Genomic DNA, 22,242 nt, shown 5'->3' on the forward strand with positions numbered 1-22,242 from the left:
CTGCGAGCATTTGAGACAATGGCATTCAATTGTGATGTTTAAGAGATGTTGTCATCCGACATTACATTTTTGCCGTTTGATTTCTTTTCGTGTTTATATGATGTGATCCCGGGAACATCCTATATACATGTACAAAGCGATAAATCACATAAAATCCCGATATACAATAAAGTACGAAATGAATAGTTTATTGGGGCTGTACATGTAAGTTCTAAACACTTAACCAATTGCCCAGAAGTTTTACAGCCATATTAGTCACAGAAGAAGGAAAATGGGCAAGAAAAGAAGGCATAGGCCGAATCTGAACCAGTTGAAGAACATAAGATTCTAAAAAAATTCTAAAAAAATTGTGTACCTTTTTTACCTATTTATGCCATTTTGTGTACCTTTATTTCCAGTACCTTTTTTTCCGGTACCTTTATTTCCAGTACTTTTATTTCCTGTACTTTTATTTCCTGTACCTTTATTTCCGTACCTTTTTTTCCTGTACCTTTTTTCCTGTACCTTTATTACCTAGAACCATAAAGAATTACTTCTGTTAGCCGCATTGATTGACGCAGTTTGTCACCCTTTGGCATTTTCTGATAAGACAAGAAGATATAGCAATCCATTATAATTACATCAATAACAATGGTTGGACAAACCTAATACAGTATGTGTTGTCGCTGATCATTCTTTCTTTAAAACCCTGGATAATATCTATTGTGTATGTGTATCTACATCACTTGCAAAACGTATACTTATGGTAAAAGTTAATCTGTTGTTTGTGACTGCGCAAGTGATTCTTACTTTTCTCCAACACTATCAGTTTCCAACTTCAACATTAGCATTTAGTATTTTCATAGTTATCACAACTACAAACCAAGAGCACAATGTTTTTGTTTTGATCATTCTTTCATCAACAACATCGGATTATGTCAAGTGCACTGCGAAATTGCACTCTAAATGTGAAAGCATTAATCTGCTGACGTCTATTGCGTATTAAAGCAGACTTCTCGCTTTTTGCATACTTTTGTATTTCGACGGAAAAGGATCTTGCATCATTTCGCTTGTTCTAGCATACATCTCATCATGCTGGTATTCCATGTGGCTCTACAGGAATCGTTGGCTTTTTTAAGGATTTGTCGATCAGTTTGTTTTAAGTCACCGTCTATTAATTATGGGTAATACACTCCTCAATTCTCTGTCACTCTTACACCATTGACGGGAAAATGATCAACAATTCGCAATTTACATTTCAACAGATCAAAATAGATAATCAGTTATCTAAAACCAGGGATGCAGATATTGTCTGGTTAAGTTTTGATCTTCAGGAGCTTTTCGTGTCGATTGTATCATAGATTTTCTGTTGAATACTCAGTTCTTTTCTGTGATGTTATATATTATAAGAATGGAATAATCCCGACATAGCCGTATCTCATAGCCGTATCGATGGTATCAGTCAGTCAAATTTGCACGTCTCCAGCCGGTGAAAACGTTCAACTTCACTGCGCCCAGTTGACTTACAATATTTTTTTACTGATCATTTGCAAAAGATGAAGGTTTGCCATTCTCGATTTTCTCGTCAAAGTGAAGTGGTCGGTTCAGCGAATGCAAATACTCCAACTTTAACACCGCCACTTTCAAACACTTCACCCAGCTCGAAAACAAGATCGATATTACTCCGCGGTAAACACGAATTCCTGTTGGCGTGTTGACGCAGGGCCAGCAAACCAAGCAAGTGTTTGCCTTTTCTGTGTTGAAGACTATTAAGGTGTAATGCTACTGGAAGGGTAAGAGCAAAGTCAACCTTGCGAATACTGCTACTCTAGCTATTGAGATGTTGACACCTAATCCTGCGATGTTGACACCCTGTTGTTGACCTCGGCACCATAGACGAAATTTGAGACTTTAAGATGATAGTGGGAAGATATCTTGGCGATTCGAAAATGTTTCATTACTCTTATCTTTTCTAAGGCGCATTTCTGAAGATCATACACTAAAAGGAGACAGGGGCAGTTGGTTTCTGTTGGTTATGGCACGAACCTCGGCTTTTTTTCCGTCCTCGGGTTCGATACCAGAGATTGGCAATTTGTTGCTGGTCTGCACAAATGTATGTCTCTGTCTGAGACTCGCAGCTAGTATTACCACAGCTAGGCACTTACATCGTTTGTGATTGATGACTGATAAACTATAGTTATAAGGTTAGAGTTCCGTATTGATTCGATGATGTGATGATCCATTGCTGCCCGAGTGCTCTCATAACCGCGAGGCAAATGAATAAATGAACAGGGTCGGCCAATACGTTACTCAATAGTGAGTGACGGCGTCGACAGCATCAGGGGATAGTCCACGATCAAGAAGTACGTGTACAGTCCAGGGAGAACGATGCACGGGGTACTGACAACGCCTAAGTAACCATTTAGGTAACGATTCGAAAGATAAGCCCGGTCACATCCTTTCTCATGTTCAAAATAATGTCACTATTCCCGTCGTATTGCTTTATATGCTACAAGTGGATCAGGGAAACAGCACCAGAATATCTTCAAGACCATTTACTGGTTCAGAAACCAACTCGAAGTTTAAGATCATCTGGTGGTGCAGCCGGGGTAAGGCCGGACAGGGCGTTCTCGGGTACATGTATTTCACCAGATCAATCATTTTTAGACAGGTCACTGGCACCTCTATCTATACAGATCACTTGCACATCTATCTTCGTGGGGCATCTAAAACCTAAACCTATTTGCTCCCTATAATGCAACATCTACATTGTATTGAGGCAGCAAAACACCCTTAGTTTGATTGATCGATTGATTGAGTCAATCCTTGAGGTGTTTACGAAGTGGGTTATTGAAATTCCGATGACTTGATTATATATGCCTCAGAGCTGATCACCTTGAAACTCCCGGGGGACTACTGATGTACCTGCCACACCAAAAGAAAACTGGAACAAAATTGGAGGCAATAATGATGAGTAAATCCAATCCGCTCAGTTGGTCTAGTTATCTAATCAGTTCCACTTGTGTTAAAATAACTTTAACCTGTTTTCAAACGAACTATTGAAGCACAAACGTACCTAACGTACTTGCAATGTTTCTTTTGGAAATGTCAGAAGTTGCTATATCGTGAACAGTCAGGTAGAAAATGATACACGTAGAAGACGCTTTAGAACGGAATTTAAACTAATTAGTATCTATAAACTTCCAAGTTTGCCATCTTTTTCATTGTGGACGACTGGTACTCGGAGTACGATATTTCCTTTGGTGGTGTCAGAGTTGGCTCAGTACATTATCTAGTCCTGAAAGGTCATTCATTCAGAGCAAAGTTTAGAATGCGCTAATGAACGATTCTCTTTGCTCTATCTGATCTTTGCCAACATTCCACCTGCGCACAACTGGAATATACATGAATGTACCCGGCGTATTTTCTTTGAAGTGTCAGGAATTGCCGTAAGCTTTTAGAAAGACGCCAAATGATGCCTACCTGATAAGGATTTACAATTCTACGTACCGAATTTCAGTTGAGGGTGCACGAACTTGCCTTATCTTGAAATGTCAGTAAGCAAGTGTTATAAGATGCTTTTAGAATACCGATATCCAACTTGGCTAAGTTCCTCCATCGATTGGCAATTTGAAATGCAATTCCTTCGCTATCTTCTTGTGCTCATTGATCAAATTTAAACCTCAAGAATGGCATACTAATGCCTCGCTTGGCATCTGTACAAATTAGGGGCTTTATGAAGTTACAGCTCGCGCGCAATGATGTTAGTGAAAAAAAGATGGATTGAGATGCTTTGGAGGAAACTAGAAACAGTAAGGCGATTATGGAAATCTACTTTTCCTTCAAGTAGTTCACAGAAGATTATCATTTTATATAAGGTCAGATATCTTGCGTTTGTGGAGGTTTTAGACACTTTACTATCTTAACTAGACGTTGTATACAGCACAACTGAAGCAAAAATGTCAAGTATCTTGGCCTCCAGGCGCTTCCGCAAGAAAAAGGGACAGAACTGGTCCCCAAACATAAAAATCTGTATCCAGAACCCTATCGTGACTGAACATGTACATGTAGATCATGACATCCTATTCATTCCAACGGCACACTGTTATCAAAGAGTGTTCGTTTTTCAGTATATGTACATGTACACAAGAATATTCCTAAAAACAATGCGGGGAAGATATCACAATACATTATTCAAATATTCAAATATATTCATCCAGCGGTTTGGCAGGGAAATAATCAAGAACCTACTCGCCGGGATTCCATAAATTGATGGCTTTTTGCTGGCTTGATGTGCCAAGCGGGCTATTAGATCAGCGGGAGATGGAAGTCATCAATTTGCCAATTTCATCGCTTCCGACATACCTGCTATAGCTCGGTATACCAAGTACGCGGGTAACTTATAGCGTATTTGGTGGAGAACATTCTGGATGAAGAGGACCAAACATTACCTTTAGATTCAAGCTCTCATCATCAACCAGTGTGATCTGATGATACCTTTACTTCCATACAACAAAAAAGATTTATTCTTCTTTCTCCAAAAAATATATGAACTGCACAATTTCAAGATTGCAAGATTAAACTTAACTTTATTACAAAATTTTAACCTTAAAGGTTTACAAGCGATTATAGGTTTGGGTCAGGTTATTTTCCCCTCTTAATGTACTATTCAAACATAATACTTGCTCAAAAATTGAATTTTGTATTGGTTTACGAAAAAAGAATTGTTAAAAGAAACCGCCTACAGAGCAGGCTAATGGATTTAGTGGATCCTAAGGCATGTATTTTAATTTGTAACAGAAAGAAACGCTGCAAAATGAAATACTACAAAAGGTCTGGGTGTTTTCATGCTTTTTCCACATGCAAGACGCGGATAAAACAGGCCCAAAGAAATTCATTAAATTGGCCAATCAGAATCCAGTATTCATGTTCATTGTGTTTTGGTGACAATGCATGGACGCACATGACGTAGTTAATATCCAGGAAAGGCTACTTGGTAAACTTCACAATTCAAATTGGTGAGGACAAAATAGCACAGGCCACTGAATAAGGGTCAGTAAGCGGTTAAAATATTGTAAAAGGTCCATGACGGATTAAGGTAAAAGAGAAAGAAGTGATCCTAACTAAACCCTTTTAGTACGATGTTTAATCCCTTCCTGATCTCTGATTTAGTGACCGGTGGTTTCGGCGACTTGCGAAGCACAATACTCGGCGTCTGAGTTCCACTCGAATCTGTCACACCAACATCAACTTCAAGCAACTGCAAAATAATCTCTGCATGGCGTACACATAAACAAGTTGCCATCACATTAGATTTATACGAACAAATCATGACGGAATCCATCGACCACGCTGTTATTGATTCGGATTGAGTTTGACAAACAGCAATCAAGAACTGCGGGCCATGATAGGGTGCGAAGAATGCCAGACCATGAAGGCAATTACTCTAGTATTGAGGGAATGTCTGACGGAAGACTGATATTATTGACCCATTGCATTGCAAGTGCGGATGGATGACCGCAGTGTCCACAACCAATTTCTTATCTTAATAGCATTTTATGAAATGGCGTCACAATGATGATGTTCTCTTTATGATTTGGTTGACTATGCGGTTACAGGATGTGCCGCGTGCAGTTCATGAACCGGACCAAGATGGTTGCCAAATACAGGGTGTTCCATAACAAATGGACGGTATCCTAGACAATGTTATGAACGTCTTCAACGAGTTAACCTTAATCCGATAATCATTCAACTTGGAATGTACATTGTACAGTACGTTTCCTTTTTGCAGTATTATGCCTATCAGACTTTAGTTTAAAATTATAAATGATCACTTCTCCGATGCCCTTTTTTGAAATAGGTTACCAGAGTTTAGACCCATGTAATCAAACTCTTCAGAAAAGAGGTACAAATCCAGTCATACACTATACTAAATGTTCGTTAGAAACAATGCACATTTTAGCGTCTAACCAAAACTCAAGGAAACCACAGCGTTTCGATAGTCTCCCAAGGCCTTTAGTGATTGGATATTTTACAACTTGTATATTACATAACTTTCGGTACTTGGTCCGCTTGGGGTGTTAGCTAAAATTGCTAAATGATGTGATTTTCAACAAAACACGTCAGTCGCGCATCCCCCTTATTGCGCCGTCAGAAATAAGACGTTTTCCGTAATCACCACAGAAATTCCTACCTCTGCAGTGCCGTGTTCACAATTTGGTTCCTTGCATGGCGTCATTAGGGCAAATGTCATGTGAATGACAAATTTCGCCAAGAAGAAATGCAAAAAGTAACGAACGTGATTTGTCTTCCGGTGCCATGCCTGATGGGTAAGAACACACCATTAATCTATTAGGAAGACTGATGGGTAATATTATATGATTTGCAAATGGTGACACGTGCTAAATTGAGCAAAGTTTCGCACGATACTTTCTGATGGACGACCTTGTTATGTTTGAGACGGTGTCAGTGTGGGTGGTCGGGCGAGATCAGTATGCAACTTTGATTAGGTTATGTGCCGAAGGCGTAGAATTCTTGCGAAATGCCTCGAACATTTTTTCAGGAGAGCAGATGTTAAGTAGCAGTTTTAGATGTCCCCCAGGAATACGTGTCCTATACATCTACCGTATGATGGCATATCAAGTTATTGTTTTCTACCAAATAGATTCAGAAATCTAGAATCATTTAGCACTGTATCTTAGATAGAACAGATTTTCGCACCACACCAAGTTGGATGAAATCTAAAAACTTTCATTACAAACGATTCTCAAAAAAATGATGCCTGTTGAATACTGTTGATATTCCTCTTATCAATGGAACATAACATAAAGTGCTAGTTCACATCGATCCATTCTGACTGAAGCCATTGTCGTAGACCACCTCTCAGTTATTAATGATAACCAATAACTCTAGCGTAAATATAATCAGGGTGTCACCAATGAAGTTGCTTTATTTATCTAAGCATTCCCATGGCTTGGTATTGATTAGACGATAGCCATGTTATAGTAGCCCATACAGATCGATCAGAACTTATCAGTCTCATATACCAACATTTTGGTATGGGTAATTATCCTTGTGAAGCATTTAATGATTTGTTGTGAATTATCATCACTCAGCACTATTTTGGAGAGTGATAATTGTCTCGGTCAGGACAACTGCTCGGCTGTACGAAACATGTTGCTGGCGGATGGGCGGATATCTGCCCGAGTCATCGATTGGCCGAACGTCTCACATGATGTAAAGCGGTTTCTCGTGGTATCTCGCGTAGTTTCTTTTATCCAAATGTTTTCTACAATATTTCCAGATTATATACTTGCTATAACATTTCAATAAGGTGATTTCATTTGTTAAATATCGGTACTATTTCGGCTTCAAAGAAATAATTCAGATGCTTGCGCATATTGAAAGGTTGTCGTTTGATCATGAATGAGCCAATCATATTGCTCAGATTAAAGAGGGTCTTGGGGTTGAATATATCAATGGAAATAAGGTCTTCTTCACACAGTCATTGACGGTAGAAGTATTGATGCTTCGGTAATTTCTTGTGTGTGCAGAGCGCCAAATTACCATCCAAGGACTGAGCAAATCAGAGTTTGCATCAGTTAGCTATAAAATGTCATAAAACTCGGAAGCTGGAGAAAACCATGGAGTCCAACCCTAATTTCATTACTGCCCAACGACAATAGGACATGGCTATGCAAACCAATACCCGGAATGACGTCACAAAGCAATTAGTCGTAAATTGTTTATATTCCCCAGTGGATTGTAAACAAAGATACGAACGGAATATCAATGCAGGACAGTGAACATTTTTTTCCTCTTCAACCGTCCTGGGCTCGATGATGTAAACGCTTTTGGTGCAGAGACCCCGCGGAGGCAAGCGAATGTACTGTAAAGAATGGCAAGTTGGAAAAGCAACCAACTGAACAGCTTGACGTGTTCTACACAATTCCGAGGTCTTTTTCTATCTTTCACTGCACAATATATACAGGCGGTACGATAATGTATAGTCGAAACGGCGCCGGGCATGTCTGAAAAAGTATGACCACATAATGACTCCCTTGGCGTTTAATTGACTAAACATCGTTTAGCTGATGGAAATATCATACATGCAACAGTTTTTGGGGGCAATTATAGCCATTTTCGACGTTGAGTGCAATTGGGTACTTATGTCCGGTAGCTGATTTAAGTTGATCAGCTATATTGTGCGTGCAGATCAAGTTACTGGCAGACCGAGGGTAAAAAAACTATTCCCTGCTCACGAGTTTGCCGAAACATTCACATCAACTGGTCTGCCAGGATACATTGGTATGTCCGAGAAAGACTAGCCTAATGGAAACTTCTTGGCCTGAATCTCAATGATCCGGGGATTCTGAACCCGGACTGGCATCCGCGCCGCGGGAACACAGCAACAGGTTCATCGCCATTACCAATATTAAATTGTCGCATTGTACGTGACCGAAATACCCTGTCCTTCTTTCTAATGGAGTGCAATGAGGCTGGGACGGTGTGTGTACGCGACAGTGTCTGTAGATGGATGGATTGTGTGAACGAAAGCAATGGCGTTTCGGGACATTCTTAGCAGTGGTTACCTTCATTAGCCATACGACACCGCAGAAGCAGATGTTTTTAGTGAGCGATGGTCAAAAGAAGCTTCACCCTTCATCTCTTGAATAGCAGATGTTGTTCAAACCAGGAATAATCAACGGACAAGCACTCGACCTGCACAGCACAGATACCTAATAATAATATTTCAAAGGTTCAGGACTCCGACATAGGCACGGCGAGTCATTCTCAGCCTTTTCAGTACTTCCAAGTTTAAAAAAAAAGTGTCTGCAAAATTAACCTGCTTTATCAAACTGTCAACTGGTTGTTGCCTGTCTTTTCGTATGCTTCTAAAGAAGAACAAAGGAAAGATGATCAGTGAAGTCGAGTAGGGCTCGACGCTAGCAGTTCATTCAGGAGTATTCTAGCTTTATCATGTTACAGAGCAAATCCATTAATCATCTCCTGGACATATAGCTGAATCAACTCGTTACAGAATCCCAATAAGCTGCTAACAGCTAATTGTGATGTCAAGTCATCGGCACGTACATGTACGGTATCTGTCAAAGACTACGGGGGCTAATACTTAAAGTACTCATCGACTCATTCTTAATGTGTCTGCTTGAATTGAATAGATGCAAGTACGGGCATTCTTGCTCCTGACGCTATGGAGAGAATGCAAATTCTCGGAGGTGAAAAGTACACTAATACTTGAATCGACTGCTCAATCGAATTCCTTTCTATGAAATTGATGGATGCCACCAACAGAATCTTCGGGTATATTGGGAAGAGAGGCAGTATCAACATGTAGTCGGCAAGATTCGTTGAACCTCGTCTTTGGCTGTGATGTTGAAATTGTTTCCATTAGGGAGAATGTGGCATGGACGCTCCTTCACCGTAGCTATCACTTGCAATATATGTTTTAAGTTGCAGTGTCAACGCAACTTTCAGCTACTCTTACCCTCGGGCATAGGCATAGGCCGAGGGGGGGGGGAGCGACCAATCCTTCGCAGGAAAACTAAATAACAGGTGACCAAAAAGATCTCTTGGCTGATCGAAACACAACAGAACATTGAGAATATCCGTGTGTTTTCTTTTGAAATACGACCGCACCCCTCGTAAATCCTGGCTACGCAAATTTCAGATCTAAGTGACATTTTCAATCACGTTACAATTCTAATCGACAGGTGGGCGAAATGCTTTCCAAAAGCTTTCAAGTTAATGCGTACACTTCTCTGCTTGAAACTTTCAATCAAAACCTATAGGACCAGCACTTGTCAAGTCAATTTTAGCAAACCTTATGTTAACATTTTAGTTTGAGTGGTCATAACCAAACAAAATTCTGTAGGTAACCATAACAAATCATAAAAGCATTGAGAGCACTTTTCTCCGTTATGGTTAAAAATTGATTTCAAATTGTTATCTTGTGCACTTTTACCGATGAACTAATAGCTATATTAACGTTATGGTTTGCATAAGCCAATAATTTGTATCAGCATTAATAAGTGACCAGCCTACATGTATTTCGCGGTATCAAACATGAAGGATCCGTGGACCCGGTGTACGCAGATAGCGCGGAGACACGTTACTCTATCACGGCCTTTTCATCCTTGAAGCTTTGAAGGTTTTGGGTCGATACATCCACATCTTCGTTCCCCATACAATAGGGAAGGACACTTTTGCTTGAGGTGACATTTAACATCGGGCGGCCATGAAATATGGCTAAGATAATCCAGAATACCTTTCGACAATTAACGATCATCCCTTCAACACTTTTCATATCACATTATATTTAACCGGACGTATATGCCTGAACAAGTTTGCTTTCAAGTGAGATTATAAAACTAAGTGGCTAATGACGCCTCTCATTGTCAATGCCAGTCCGTACTTGCCATCTCAGAGAGATTGTGAATAGGATGTCACAAACAGAAGGCGGGCGATTGACCGCACCAGCTCCCCTGAAATTGACTAGTAGAATTGGAGGAGTGAATGGTATATACATATAACACCGGACATTGCGAAGACTAGCATGATATACTTGCACCATGGGCATGGCGTAATCCCGGGGACTGGGTAATGTATGTTGACGACAGCAGCTGTGGAAGACACTTCGCTTGATATGGTGATGTATACGGTTCATTTGGGGCTGATTGCATGTTATGGGTGATCCATGTCCTCCTACTCAGCGCTCGATCTGGAGCCAATATCCTGATCTATCTATACCGACCTCAACAAATAGATCCAGAATTGCTGAGGTAGAGAATGAGTCTAACTCGTCGGCGGCGGAGTCACTCAACCGGAAGGTGTTTGCATTTGACGGCGACGCCTTGAGCTGTCGAAGAGTGATGACTATCGTGCACATATTGTTATTAGCCCTAACACGATGGTAGTGGATCTTCTGTTTTATCTCAGGTGCCTCGGAATGTGGCCTATGATAAATGAATGATGTTCAGATGACGGCCGGTTCGGTTCCATTCGTTCACTTTATGCACTATACTTCCTTAAGACAAAAAGCACCCGACGAATATCTCCGCCTTTAAATAGCAGATTTAGCAATAAATGAATAAAACATCCCAGATCGCAGCATCTTGCGCTTCTTTGATCGATCATAGCGTTGATCGCTATTTTGACGAGAAATTGCAAAAACAAATCAGGTAGAGCCGGAGTCGCGTGTGCCCCCCACCGCAACCAAAGAAACCAAGCCTATTATGATTAAGAGGCAATTCAATATCATTATTGGTGCTCACACCAATCAATCGGCCATCTGTTGCTGCAGAATCTAAGCTAAAGTAAATTCACTTTGCAAGCAATTCTCGTCACGTTTCTCGTATGTCCTCTGCAAAATATCGCAACGACAAACGACCTCATTTGAAAGTTTAGAACGTATACGTAGACGATTTATGCTCCCGGATCACCGTTACAGCAGTCCTTTGACAGAGATAAAAGAGTCAGTAGCTGCAGTTCTCCATGGTAAAATGCTTTTATTCCCAATTGAACCCCATGGACTGATTAATCAAAAGTGAAGTGTTCCTGTTCTGTTCCCTGGGTAAATTCATTGGCCACCTGGGCGATATAATCTACTGAGCCTTCGCCATTCACATATTTCTTCTTGTTTCTGATAAATTTTCAACTCCCCCAGTCGATTTTGCCGTGTTTGTAGCCCATTTGTTGAAAGATGAACAGAGAATCATGAAATTATGCTGCTTTTAAAAAACACTTAAGTTCAGCATCTCGTAAATTTCCAACGGTTTTTTCTACATGTTTTCTCTATGCGTTTGATGGCAAATTCTGAAGCCCCTTTGTTGCAAGATAAACACAAAATCACGAAATTATGTTACTATTCAAGACAGGAGGAACGGATGTCGGATTGTTTTTGGTTCCATTTTGTTGAATGTGAATTCATGTTGATCATGACGGTAGTGCTCATTATTCGTCATTCGATGTTCAAATTGAATTAAACCTACACGCAGCCAAAGGAATTAATAGACAGCTCAAAAGACGGAGGATATTTTTCAAATAGAATAAAACAGTTGATAGAAGCCAGAACGTTGCACAGTGAACGATTCAGCACACTCAACGCTCTGTGAATTTAGTATCCCAAAAAGGATTGGTACATATTAAGTATATACTCTTAGAAAGTTTCGAGGTTTTAGAAAAACCTTTAAAGATTTTTCAGAAAAACACAAATAATACATCCGTTAGAGGTTTTTCAGTGAAGTGAAAATCCATCAGGGGTTTTCAGAATCTCAAAAACTAATAGGGGTATTTCACCGAAAAACCTCAACGGTTGGCATTTTCGTGTTGGCCAAAACTTGAAATTTTTCGAAAGCTCAAAATCTTTATTTTTAAGAGTGTAACATAACCAACGGAATGAAATGATCAGAGTAATACAATGAAACGAAACGAAATTAACTCCCAGTTTTATTTTACATAGTAATGTCATTTGAAAACTCTGTCGTGCTTGCATCTCAAGTTCGTCAACCCGATACTGCCGTAATGTGGAATCCGATAAAAGAAGAATAAGAATGGTAATCAGAACCAAGACGAGCTTGATGAAAGAACATCCAACATTTACATGAATAAGAAACATTTGAAATATGCATCTTACTATGGAAACAGCGGTCCAGAATGAGCAACCTAACCGGATATATCTTCACTCTATAAGGATACATACAGCGGGGGTTCTGTTATAGTTTTTTTACCGCTACAGAATAGATTTCCATATTCCAAATTCGTATGATTGTGGAATTATCCATTGATGTAGAAATATATTAGGTCAGATGGTAAATGTGATATTTGATAAAATGTACGCAATTACATAGGCATTGTAGGCTGTATAGCATCTCCTCCCTCAATTCGTGCGAAAACGTTGTAGTGATGCTGAAACCGTGAGCCGGCCGCACTTCAAAGTTTTACTCCTGCACAATGAAGAAGTAACGAATTTCTTTTCAAAGCAAAATGCAACCCTTAATTGAAAGTTAGCATTCAATAAGACAGCTTCAAGCAGCATCAGGGGAGGCTATTAATTAGTTGGCAGTTTAGCATTTTCTAATTAAATCCAAATGATTTACTACCTCGAAATTTCATTATCTTTATTTCAGTGTGTGCACAGAATAACTCCAGCAAATTTCTAACGGTCGGATGCACGGTATTTGGTTTTTACATTCATTGGCATTCTTGCTGTGGAATTTTTCTGACATATCGATTTAACTTCAACTAGAACACGGTTGCAACATCAAAAAGGCCAACATAGTAGTTAGCATATCGCCTATGGACAGATGATCGCAAGACAGTCTAAGTCACAGTGTGACCTATAGCTGTTTAAAGTATATATTTTAAGTCTTTACGGATTATACCAAAAAAGCAAAGTTTATTATAAAGGATCATAAATCTAGCCAAAAAACACTTAATATTGTCTCAAATTTCCTAACATCTCCGCAATGACGAGACGTTTTCTAATTTTTCTGAAATGTCTGTACAAGCAAAAAGCAAATGAAGGGTATCGGAGTTTTCACCGGAAAATCTCACAAGCCGTTATTCCTCCTGTGACTTTAGCGAAGAAGAGACCTCGATTGGAGCGCCGGCCTTCTATGTATGATAATTAGAGTCTGGTCTCACCAGTCTAATCAAAGTGTTGTCGTATTAAAGGCTCCATATAGAACTCCAACTAGAGGGCAAACGAATTAGCAGCTGTCGTCTCAGTACGACATTTGATCAGTTGTGAATATGATTTGAGCGCGTTATCATTAGGGTATGTGTCTCTTGAAAGAAATACCCGTTTCACAGGACTGATCATTTGATGTCCGCACTCGCTTCGGGCGTGCAATACGCCTTGATTGACAAACTGAATCGGCGTGTCACAATCGATGCTTGAAGCTGATCGCGGAAGGTCATCAATACAAATTACCTTCGTTGAAGTCTCCTACGCTACCTTATCAGTTCCCTCCCGCCTTCGGCAAAATTAGCTGTCAATGTAAAAGAACAGTCAGCACAAATCAGTTCTCAAAGATTCGTTACCACAGCAGGCAATTTTTTATTCCCCATCTTGCCGCAAGAAGCATACCTTTATCTTTTTACAGTGACATTCTTTATAAATCTTTTGCGTGGTACATATTTCGTGAAAAAGGTGACCCCTCGATCCTTTAGCGCAAACGAGGGACTGACCACGAAAGTTGTTGGGGTGCCCGGGGATTGTGAAAGCAAGATCATTTGTAAGACTTTTCATCTAATAATACGCCACGGTTTGTAGTTGCCGTTACTGCTATACATCATAATTTTATCACATTTTATTTCACAAACTGATCCAATAAAATGGCAACGGAACACATGTCATTCCTTCCCTTAATTTCCTGTACTGTACACAATGCCCACTATTGGACGATCATTCCCCGAAGCTAATGGATAGCCCGTGTTAGCACGGCACACGAATGCACGATTAGCCGCGAATATCTTGATACGGATATGGCGAGTATCCCGGTCGGTGATCTGATGAATTCTTTATGAACTACCGGCAATGACCGGTCAGTAAATGCCATGGGATGGGATACTGGGCAGCCAGACCACGGCGAATCCTGTTGACTTCACATTCTTGTGGCTGGTTTCCGGCGTGGTTGGTGGAGTCAAGAGAGTTCAGCTGCATGCCTGAGGTTGCCATTCAATAATATGATTTGGCCAATTAAACAACCTAACGGGACACGTGTTGCAAATAGATAGGGCACACGAGGAGCTTAATAGCTAGTCTTTACAGTTAGCTTTCACCGGGTGACACGGTACCAATAAACTAGCACTTTCTATAATTTATTGGTCAATATTTAAAGCGGAAACGATCTTGATTTTACGTTTGCTTCCACGAGTCATGATTATAGCCAGTATCAGTCATGGCTATTCTCCATCTAGTATCTAGAGTCATGACGATTGAGCCTTGATGTTATTGTAGTCATGATAGCTCATATTGGGGTTCGAGAGAATGAAGACATCGTCATTACTTATGACAGGAAAGGTCAGGCGAGCCTCAAGCGATGGATATAAAGATCGCATGTTTCGTGGCCATTATCAGAACTTAATATCATAAGTGCTAAGCTACGGTTCGGTATTTGTAATGATCATTCCAAGGGCTCTGGGGCACAATAGCAGGAACTGATCCTGGAACGAGGCATATTATGATATCTTGGTGCTTAAAGGTGATGACGGACAAGGTACCACGAAACCTTTTGGTAACTGAGTAATCCTCTATAATTCTAAAATGCATGTACCTTGATTATCATAAACCACAGTTTACCGTTTATATTACACTATGCGCCCACTGTGCCTCGTTTTGTCGGCAGCGGTTATGGTAAGCAACAATCCGCTTGGGTGGTGCAAAATATGGAAGCAGTCAAAATGCAGTCAAAATCACATTTCATTGTACAGTCTGAGGTGGGTTTTGGTTGTGTCACCAAACACCGCCCGGGTTTAGATTTTCATGAAGATGGCCGGGTAGTACTTTCAACCCCCTCTACTAAGATGAGCTTCTATCAAGCAGGCATCAGGAGGGACAAGTTCTGGAACACGGCCATGATTGAGAAACCTCAGGTCAGTTTCCTCAATAAATTGCCTTGAGAAGGAAGCGCGGTGTCAATGTCCCGGTATTTCGCCAACAGCAATGTATATAAAGATGCACGCCCAGCGGGATACTGTTACTTTAAAACCAATAAGTGGCGATCGATTTTTGTCGCGGCTTCTTTTAAGGACAGAGACATGGTCGATAGGTTAGCCTCAGGGTATTCAATCCAATTTGGTCTATTATAAGCTTGATATGAACCTAACACTCTCCACTACTTTTTGCGCAATGTCAGTGTCCAATTTCTCATACTAGGATTTGCAATGTGTAATGGCCAAATAAAGCAAGTTAAACAAAGCACCATGCAACCGGTGTGATGGAATAATATTTACTGGGAATTACCTTGATGGATTCCAGCTAACGGGTTATGTTGTTCTCCAAGGAGTGATTAGAATATTAATTGTTGTTTGGTGGCACCGGACCGGACATCAGTGATCATTGTGTGTCAGATACTAGTGTTATGATGTTGTTTGGCTGTCGTTAGCAAGATGAGGTCCAGGGATTACTCCAGGTTAAGTGATTTAGCTTCACAATGCCAACGGTGATGGCGTTAATAGGAGCTTATCCTAAGTTACTTTTTGGCTCTATGATTCATTTCTTCGTGATGTCTGCTGCTTAATACACCACCTGTGTGCTGGGACCGTACGCGTTGAAACGAACACGACAACGATTTCCAACATGAGTAAAGTTGGCAATCTTAAAGAGACATATTGATCACTGTATGGTTTGGCGTGATGACGTCATATTCACAACCACCAATCAAATGATCGTATATTGCTCTTGCTCTCTGGGTGTTTTGTAACACAAAATATTATGTTGATAGCTAGAGTTTTATTCAGTCAAAGCCCTGTGACTTTTAATTAGTGGATCAGTGCCTAGTATGTCTTTTATAAACAATATCAAGTATGATTTATATTTGATGTATACCTGATCATATCTTCTATTCATCTTTGGGTTTTTAATCTGTATTGTAACATCTTACAGTTCGTAAATGATGGCATTGTTTCCGCAACTAGCGGCAGAGAAGGTTCACTTAGAATAAGGATTACATTAATCTTGTTAACTTTCTTGGAGAGTGACTTCAGATCAACAGAAACAAAAGCCCGATTGAAGGGTTATAAAAGTCTTAAGGACACCAGTTGCAACATCGCTTGGTTTAGTTCCAGTGATGACTGCCTAAGTACCGATATGACGCAATACGGTTACGTATACATGGAACATAAGCTTATGATGTGTCCATGGTGACGCTGACGACAGCGAAGGCATTAAAAGAAAGCCTACATTAGGCCTGTACCGACTTAGGTTATGTGTCAGAATAGCTTGAATGAATTCATCCCTAATCGTTTTTATTAGCTGATCTGTTATACTTTGTATCTATCATGTGAAAAATGCCAAACCAAGTTGGAAATTTTATAATATGCAGCCATAGATGTGATGTTAGCGAGAGTAATGTCCTAAGTTCTATTTTTGCAGCATCCATGTAGGCCTATAATTTAGTGTAAAGTTAGTGAAGTTAGGTTATATACGAAGATTGAAAACAGCTACTACTGAAATCTTTGCCGGCGGCACCTTTTTTCCATACCGTTGTTATTCCGACAAACCTCGATCAGATCTTAGGTTTGGGCTAAGTTTTGCGATATCGCCGAAGAAACAGCTCGAAGCTATGGATACGTTTTCTTAATTTGCCGCTGATGTGACTGGAATGCGAACTGACAGCTCTCGCAAAGGGAACCTAGTAGAATATTCACAAATCTTGAGATGATAAATATTTGATTGCCATTTTCTCTTGGGAGAAGATAAATGTCGTTACGATTATTCCTGTACTCGTATTGATCGACTTGCGTAGCCCAGTCGGCCGTAAGGAAATCAAGAAAATGCAATTTAGAAACTGGAGCAGGACGGTCTAAAGTCACTTATTTCATATATTCGTTTATTGCAAGTATGGTTTTAGCCGCTGATGCAGTTTCCACCTAACCGCCAATCTCAAGGGCGGCAAACAAAGGATTGTTTAGAATTTTTATTCTGTTTCAGACATTAAAGCAATTTTTCCTGTGTTCTTGGCAATTTCTTCGGGTGTCGTAGTGCATGTGCAAGAGAGGTCCAACAAGCAGGCCTCCATAGCTCAGGGGTTAGAGCACTGGTCTTGTAAACCAGGGGTCGTGAGTTCAAATCTCACTGGGGGCTGGTCTTTTTCTTTTAAATCTATTTTTTAGGCCAGCAAATTGCATTAAATATTTTCTTAAACAGCAATCGAATATGATTATGAAATTTAATTGTTAGGATCGAGTTCTTTCCCGTAAGTGTTTTTCTTTCCGCTGGAAATCACAAAGAATGGTTTCATTTAATCGCGGTATCTGATAGCCCGTGGACGACCAACGCATATAGTCAATTATTCATGCAAGGAAATAGAGTTGTTTCGTAAGCATGCGTTCCCTCAGGAGAGAAAGCATATGGTCAACTAAGTACGTTCCTTTTCCAGCGGGGTTTGATTTTCATACTTTCACGGCAGAGTGGTGGTAAAAAGACCAAACACGCAAATGGACTACTTACAGAGTCGAAGAACGAAGATGCCTTTTTAGTGACTATACGTGAACCTGAGATGTTTAGATCATCTGTTGCTGTTTATTTACTCGGTGAATAGAGAGAAAATGGCAGAAAGACAAATCACGTCTAATTGCTCAAATCCATTATTTCATATTCACCATTGCATGAAAAGGTTTTGGTTCTGCATGGAGGGTATAGCTATATACATGTATTTACCATCATCGGAAATGCAAGGAAACGTTTTGATCATGAGGAATTTAGAAAATTACGAACACAATACTAATATCTCATTAACTCTGGTAAATCTGGTTTTGAAATCAAGTTGTACTGCGACAACAAGCACTAGCAGCAATTGAATGATTTCCTCACAGGCACTATAGGCTATAGGATTTATCAGCGTAGGACACTTAATGGTTAATTCTTAGCCTAGTTGACGTAATCAAAGGTGGTAATTTTACATTTTAAAAGAAGACGCGACACTTCAAACCACCGAACGTACTGTACCTACGGCAACTGCGGGAAGGCTCCGAGCAAAATCACTCATCAACGATATTAGAAGTAACGGATGCTGAACTTTTCAAAGGTAGTGAATTACTTGTAGCTAGAACAGGCACTACCAATCTTCAGCAAGTGTGATATTTACCAGAATACTCGGAATATTTTCTGTTTTCACTGAAATGAACTGCTGAATGAACTAGTTGCGAAGCAGGTAGTCGGAGTAAACAGGCCTCTGTTTGGCATTGCATGGTGATTGTTTTACTCATGTTTCCTACAAAGCTCGTCTCAAAGATAACTCTCATACCACTCGCCAGCTTACAACCATTCATGTTTTTTTCGTCTTCTAATTCTTGGAAGGTATTTCTGGTTCGGTTGTACGTGCACGGCTGCAGTCCTCGTGTAGGTGGATCACGTCGGTATGTTTTGAGATATATGTAAATGATGTAACGTTTGTTAAAGGTATGTAACACATGTTGATTCAGCGAATATTTTCTGCAAATGAAATTCCAAAGTATTTCACTCCGTGCAGAATCCATGACTAAACAATTCGAGGCAGGCAGGCACACGGTCCTACAAAACAATGTCAAGGAAATGCTAAGCATTACATAACGTTCACAGGTGTCCTTAAACCTTCTACGCTGCTGTCGACATGATATTTGAACCAGGAAAGATGATGAATCATTCCTGCTTTATATCACACTGTATACTACATTTCAAAAGCAAACTCAATGTGATCAATTAGATTTCTGAAGATGAGGGATTCGTCGAAAGTAGGTCAGCTTGAACTCTATGTTCACTTTGTCATTATACATTTCTGATCTTGAATCTCTATGGCTAGGAACTACGATGAACAACATTCTCAATGAAAGAGAAGTCAGTGTGGTGATGAATATACTGGTCACATGTAATTACGGGCCGCCATATATTCAATAGACTCGCCAGAATCCGTCGTGGGCTGATAAAATTGAGGGGTGATGGGGTTGAAAGCGCTCCTGATCCATTTTTGCTCTCAATTTCACCAACTTACAAAGGATTCTGGCGAATCTCCACACTGATGACAGGAAACGAAAGGATGACTCGGATAAAATGCCCTACCTTCGTAAAGTCTCCAAATATAAACCCCTGTTCTAATCCAGTGAAAATTACCAGGGGGAATAGGAGATGTAACCGTGGGTCAGCGAACATCTTGACCGTGGCGCAGAACATAGTCCTGGAGCTCCCCTGAACCGATTGCCATTCTCTGTCAGCAGTTTTCGGTGGGGCCAAAACGTCCAGCAGGGAAACAATGATGACTACCCCCATCAGCGAACAGCCAATGTAGATACTTAGAAGCATATAAAGAGAGTTATCCGGAATTAAAGCGACGTGCATAGTCTGGTTTAAGTCATTATTGTTCCAACCACAGTCTTGGGCCCCACAGGGGTGAGGCCGGGAGGAATTCTCATTCAGTACTTTCGTGTGGTCATTATATAACACAGCAGCTGAAAGAATGTTTCCCCAGATTTGACTCAGCTGAAACACACTGCAAAACACAGCGTTGAATTTCCCGACGACTCGGTCGTAGGCTGTACCCATCTCCTTGGCGTAGTTGTACGCTGTAGTAGTTAGGTACGTTGACTGTGCAATCCACAAAGGTCCCATCAAGAACCCTAGGAGAATGGAAGTCGGTATCAGCATAAAATCCTTTGGGTAGAAATGTATTATAACGTAGACAGTGAAAAGACCGAATGCAAGAATAATTGTCCATTTGGTTTTGAGTTTGTGAATAATCCATGGTGCAAAGAAACATGACAGTAAAGTAGCAGTGTAAATTGAACAAAGAGAAGCCACTCCGAGACCCTCTTTAGCATTCATTGTACTTTGCAAACTTTGTAATGACACAAAAGCAGTATATACAAACATGAAAGCTACTCCGAGTACCACAATGTTTTTGACTGCTCCTTTCGAAGTTGGCTTCTCCGCATCTTCGGGAACAGCATCCGTGGTGTACTGGATGCTGTTATAAGTCGAGTAGTAGTAAGAACTCTTCATTGCCATGCCTTCCTTTTCTTTCCATTTCTCGACTTCATTTTGCCACTTTCGTTTGTCCTTGTATGGTAAGTCCACTTCATCTTTGAAAGCAATGTGTTGGTTCTTCTGCTTTTCCATCCTTAATATCAAAGAGATTGGCAAAGCCCAGTCCTAATCACACAATCCAAGCAAGCGTGGAAACAGTAAGCCTGATTGTTGTAACACGGGTACTGTTATACAGTTGTTGCAGGCATGAATCGATTCCACGTGCTTCCAAGTTTCTTGAGATGCCTATTCCACGTAACACCACAACAAAATATCCCTTTATTTCGTTTGAACTTGCATAAGTTGCAGTGCTTTGCTAGCTAGTCCCTCTCGACGATGAAGTTGGGTCAATTCTGAACGCTATTCCGCTGAGAGCGACGGGATGTTTAGGTGGTCACGTGGTCCTACTTAAATCCATGAATGGGGGAGCCTGTTTAACATCCCATCAGAATTTGGTGTGGCGAATAGGATAGTTCTACACCAGCGCCGCTATGCGTCGGTACGTCGAATCGCAGATAGACTGAAAGCGTTGGGACCAGCAGCCACTACAGCGTCGCGATGCAGGGCAGGTTGAACTACTGTAGATACTTCGTACTACATCGAACTCGCATAAACCGTATCGGGCTCGACGAGGGACAACTCTTCCAACAAGACCCATACAAGTATGCAAGGTTGATGTGTTTTTTTTCATATATTCATCAACTGTATGTCGTGTTCAAGCAGGTTATGAATCCTATCGTATAACCGAAACTGAATAAGAAACAATGTACATGTATTTATGAATCAGATCCTAGCGATATTTTCGACCTGGATTCCGTTTGTTGGTCATGTTGCCATAAAAAAGGATGGAAGCAGACGATCACTCCTTCTCGGGCATGACAGGAGGCACATCACGTTGTGTTCTGATGATTACTCACATGAAGTATTAACTCGATCCATCATCCGACTTCTTCACTAATTAGATGATGTGAACAACCTACTCATCAATCATGTACATCAGGAGGTTAAGATGTGCTAAGCGCCAGGAAAACACGGCATGGCCAGGGTTGGTTTATCCCGGTATACGTCATCATTATGACAGGATTTTAGACGGTGTATTTTCATGCCTTTATAGACGATCTGTATTGTTGTAATAGCAGACCAATGTACCGACCTTCGCTATCTCCATCATCGCCAAACGACGTCCATAAGAATGTGAATTCTGCCCTCGGGGCAGTAGATGCCCTTGAAGTGAGCCACACCAATCTTATTATGGAATTTCGGTCGCATATACTGGTCATGAGTGACTGAACGGTTTATCGGCAGAGAATATTTTGTTTGTTTGTTTATAATGACGCTTCGAGCAGAAAATCGCGTTCCTTTCTGCAAAGAAGAAGAAGAAGAAAGGAAAGGAAATGCAAGGCTATGCTCAACGCTACAGCGAGCAAAGCAGGATACAAGAATCTGTTGGTACAACTGTTTTCTCCCCAGTCTAGCAGCTGTCAAATTCAGAGCTTCTTCTAAACCAGGGTTCACGGTTAAAA

The 22,242-nt window shown here is 40.5% G+C and overlaps 1 protein-coding gene and 1 non-coding gene across 2 annotated transcripts in view; one reads left to right on the plus strand and one right to left on the minus strand.

Annotated features, from left to right (window-relative positions):
• LOC135482488 (protein unc-93 homolog A-like) overlaps positions 1-21,168 on the minus strand; it is a 40,183-nt gene extending 19,015 nt beyond the window's left edge. The window contains exon 1 of the mRNA XM_064762555.1: positions 19,760-21,168. Coding sequence (XP_064618625.1) covers positions 19,760-20,812 — 1,053 coding nt within the window. The 5' untranslated portion in view covers positions 20,813-21,168. The remainder of the gene's footprint in view (positions 1-19,759) is intronic.
• Positions 17,734-17,806, plus strand: Trnat-ugu (transfer RNA threonine (anticodon UGU)). The gene has a single exon. It is a non-coding gene; the product is annotated as a tRNA-Thr (tRNA).
• Positions 21,169-22,242: the final 1,074 nt, after the last annotated feature.

This window comes from Lineus longissimus, chromosome 2 (genome assembly GCF_910592395.1).
Source record: "Lineus longissimus chromosome 2, tnLinLong1.2, whole genome shotgun sequence".
Lineage (NCBI taxonomy): Eukaryota > Metazoa > Nemertea > Pilidiophora > Heteronemertea > Lineidae > Lineus > Lineus longissimus.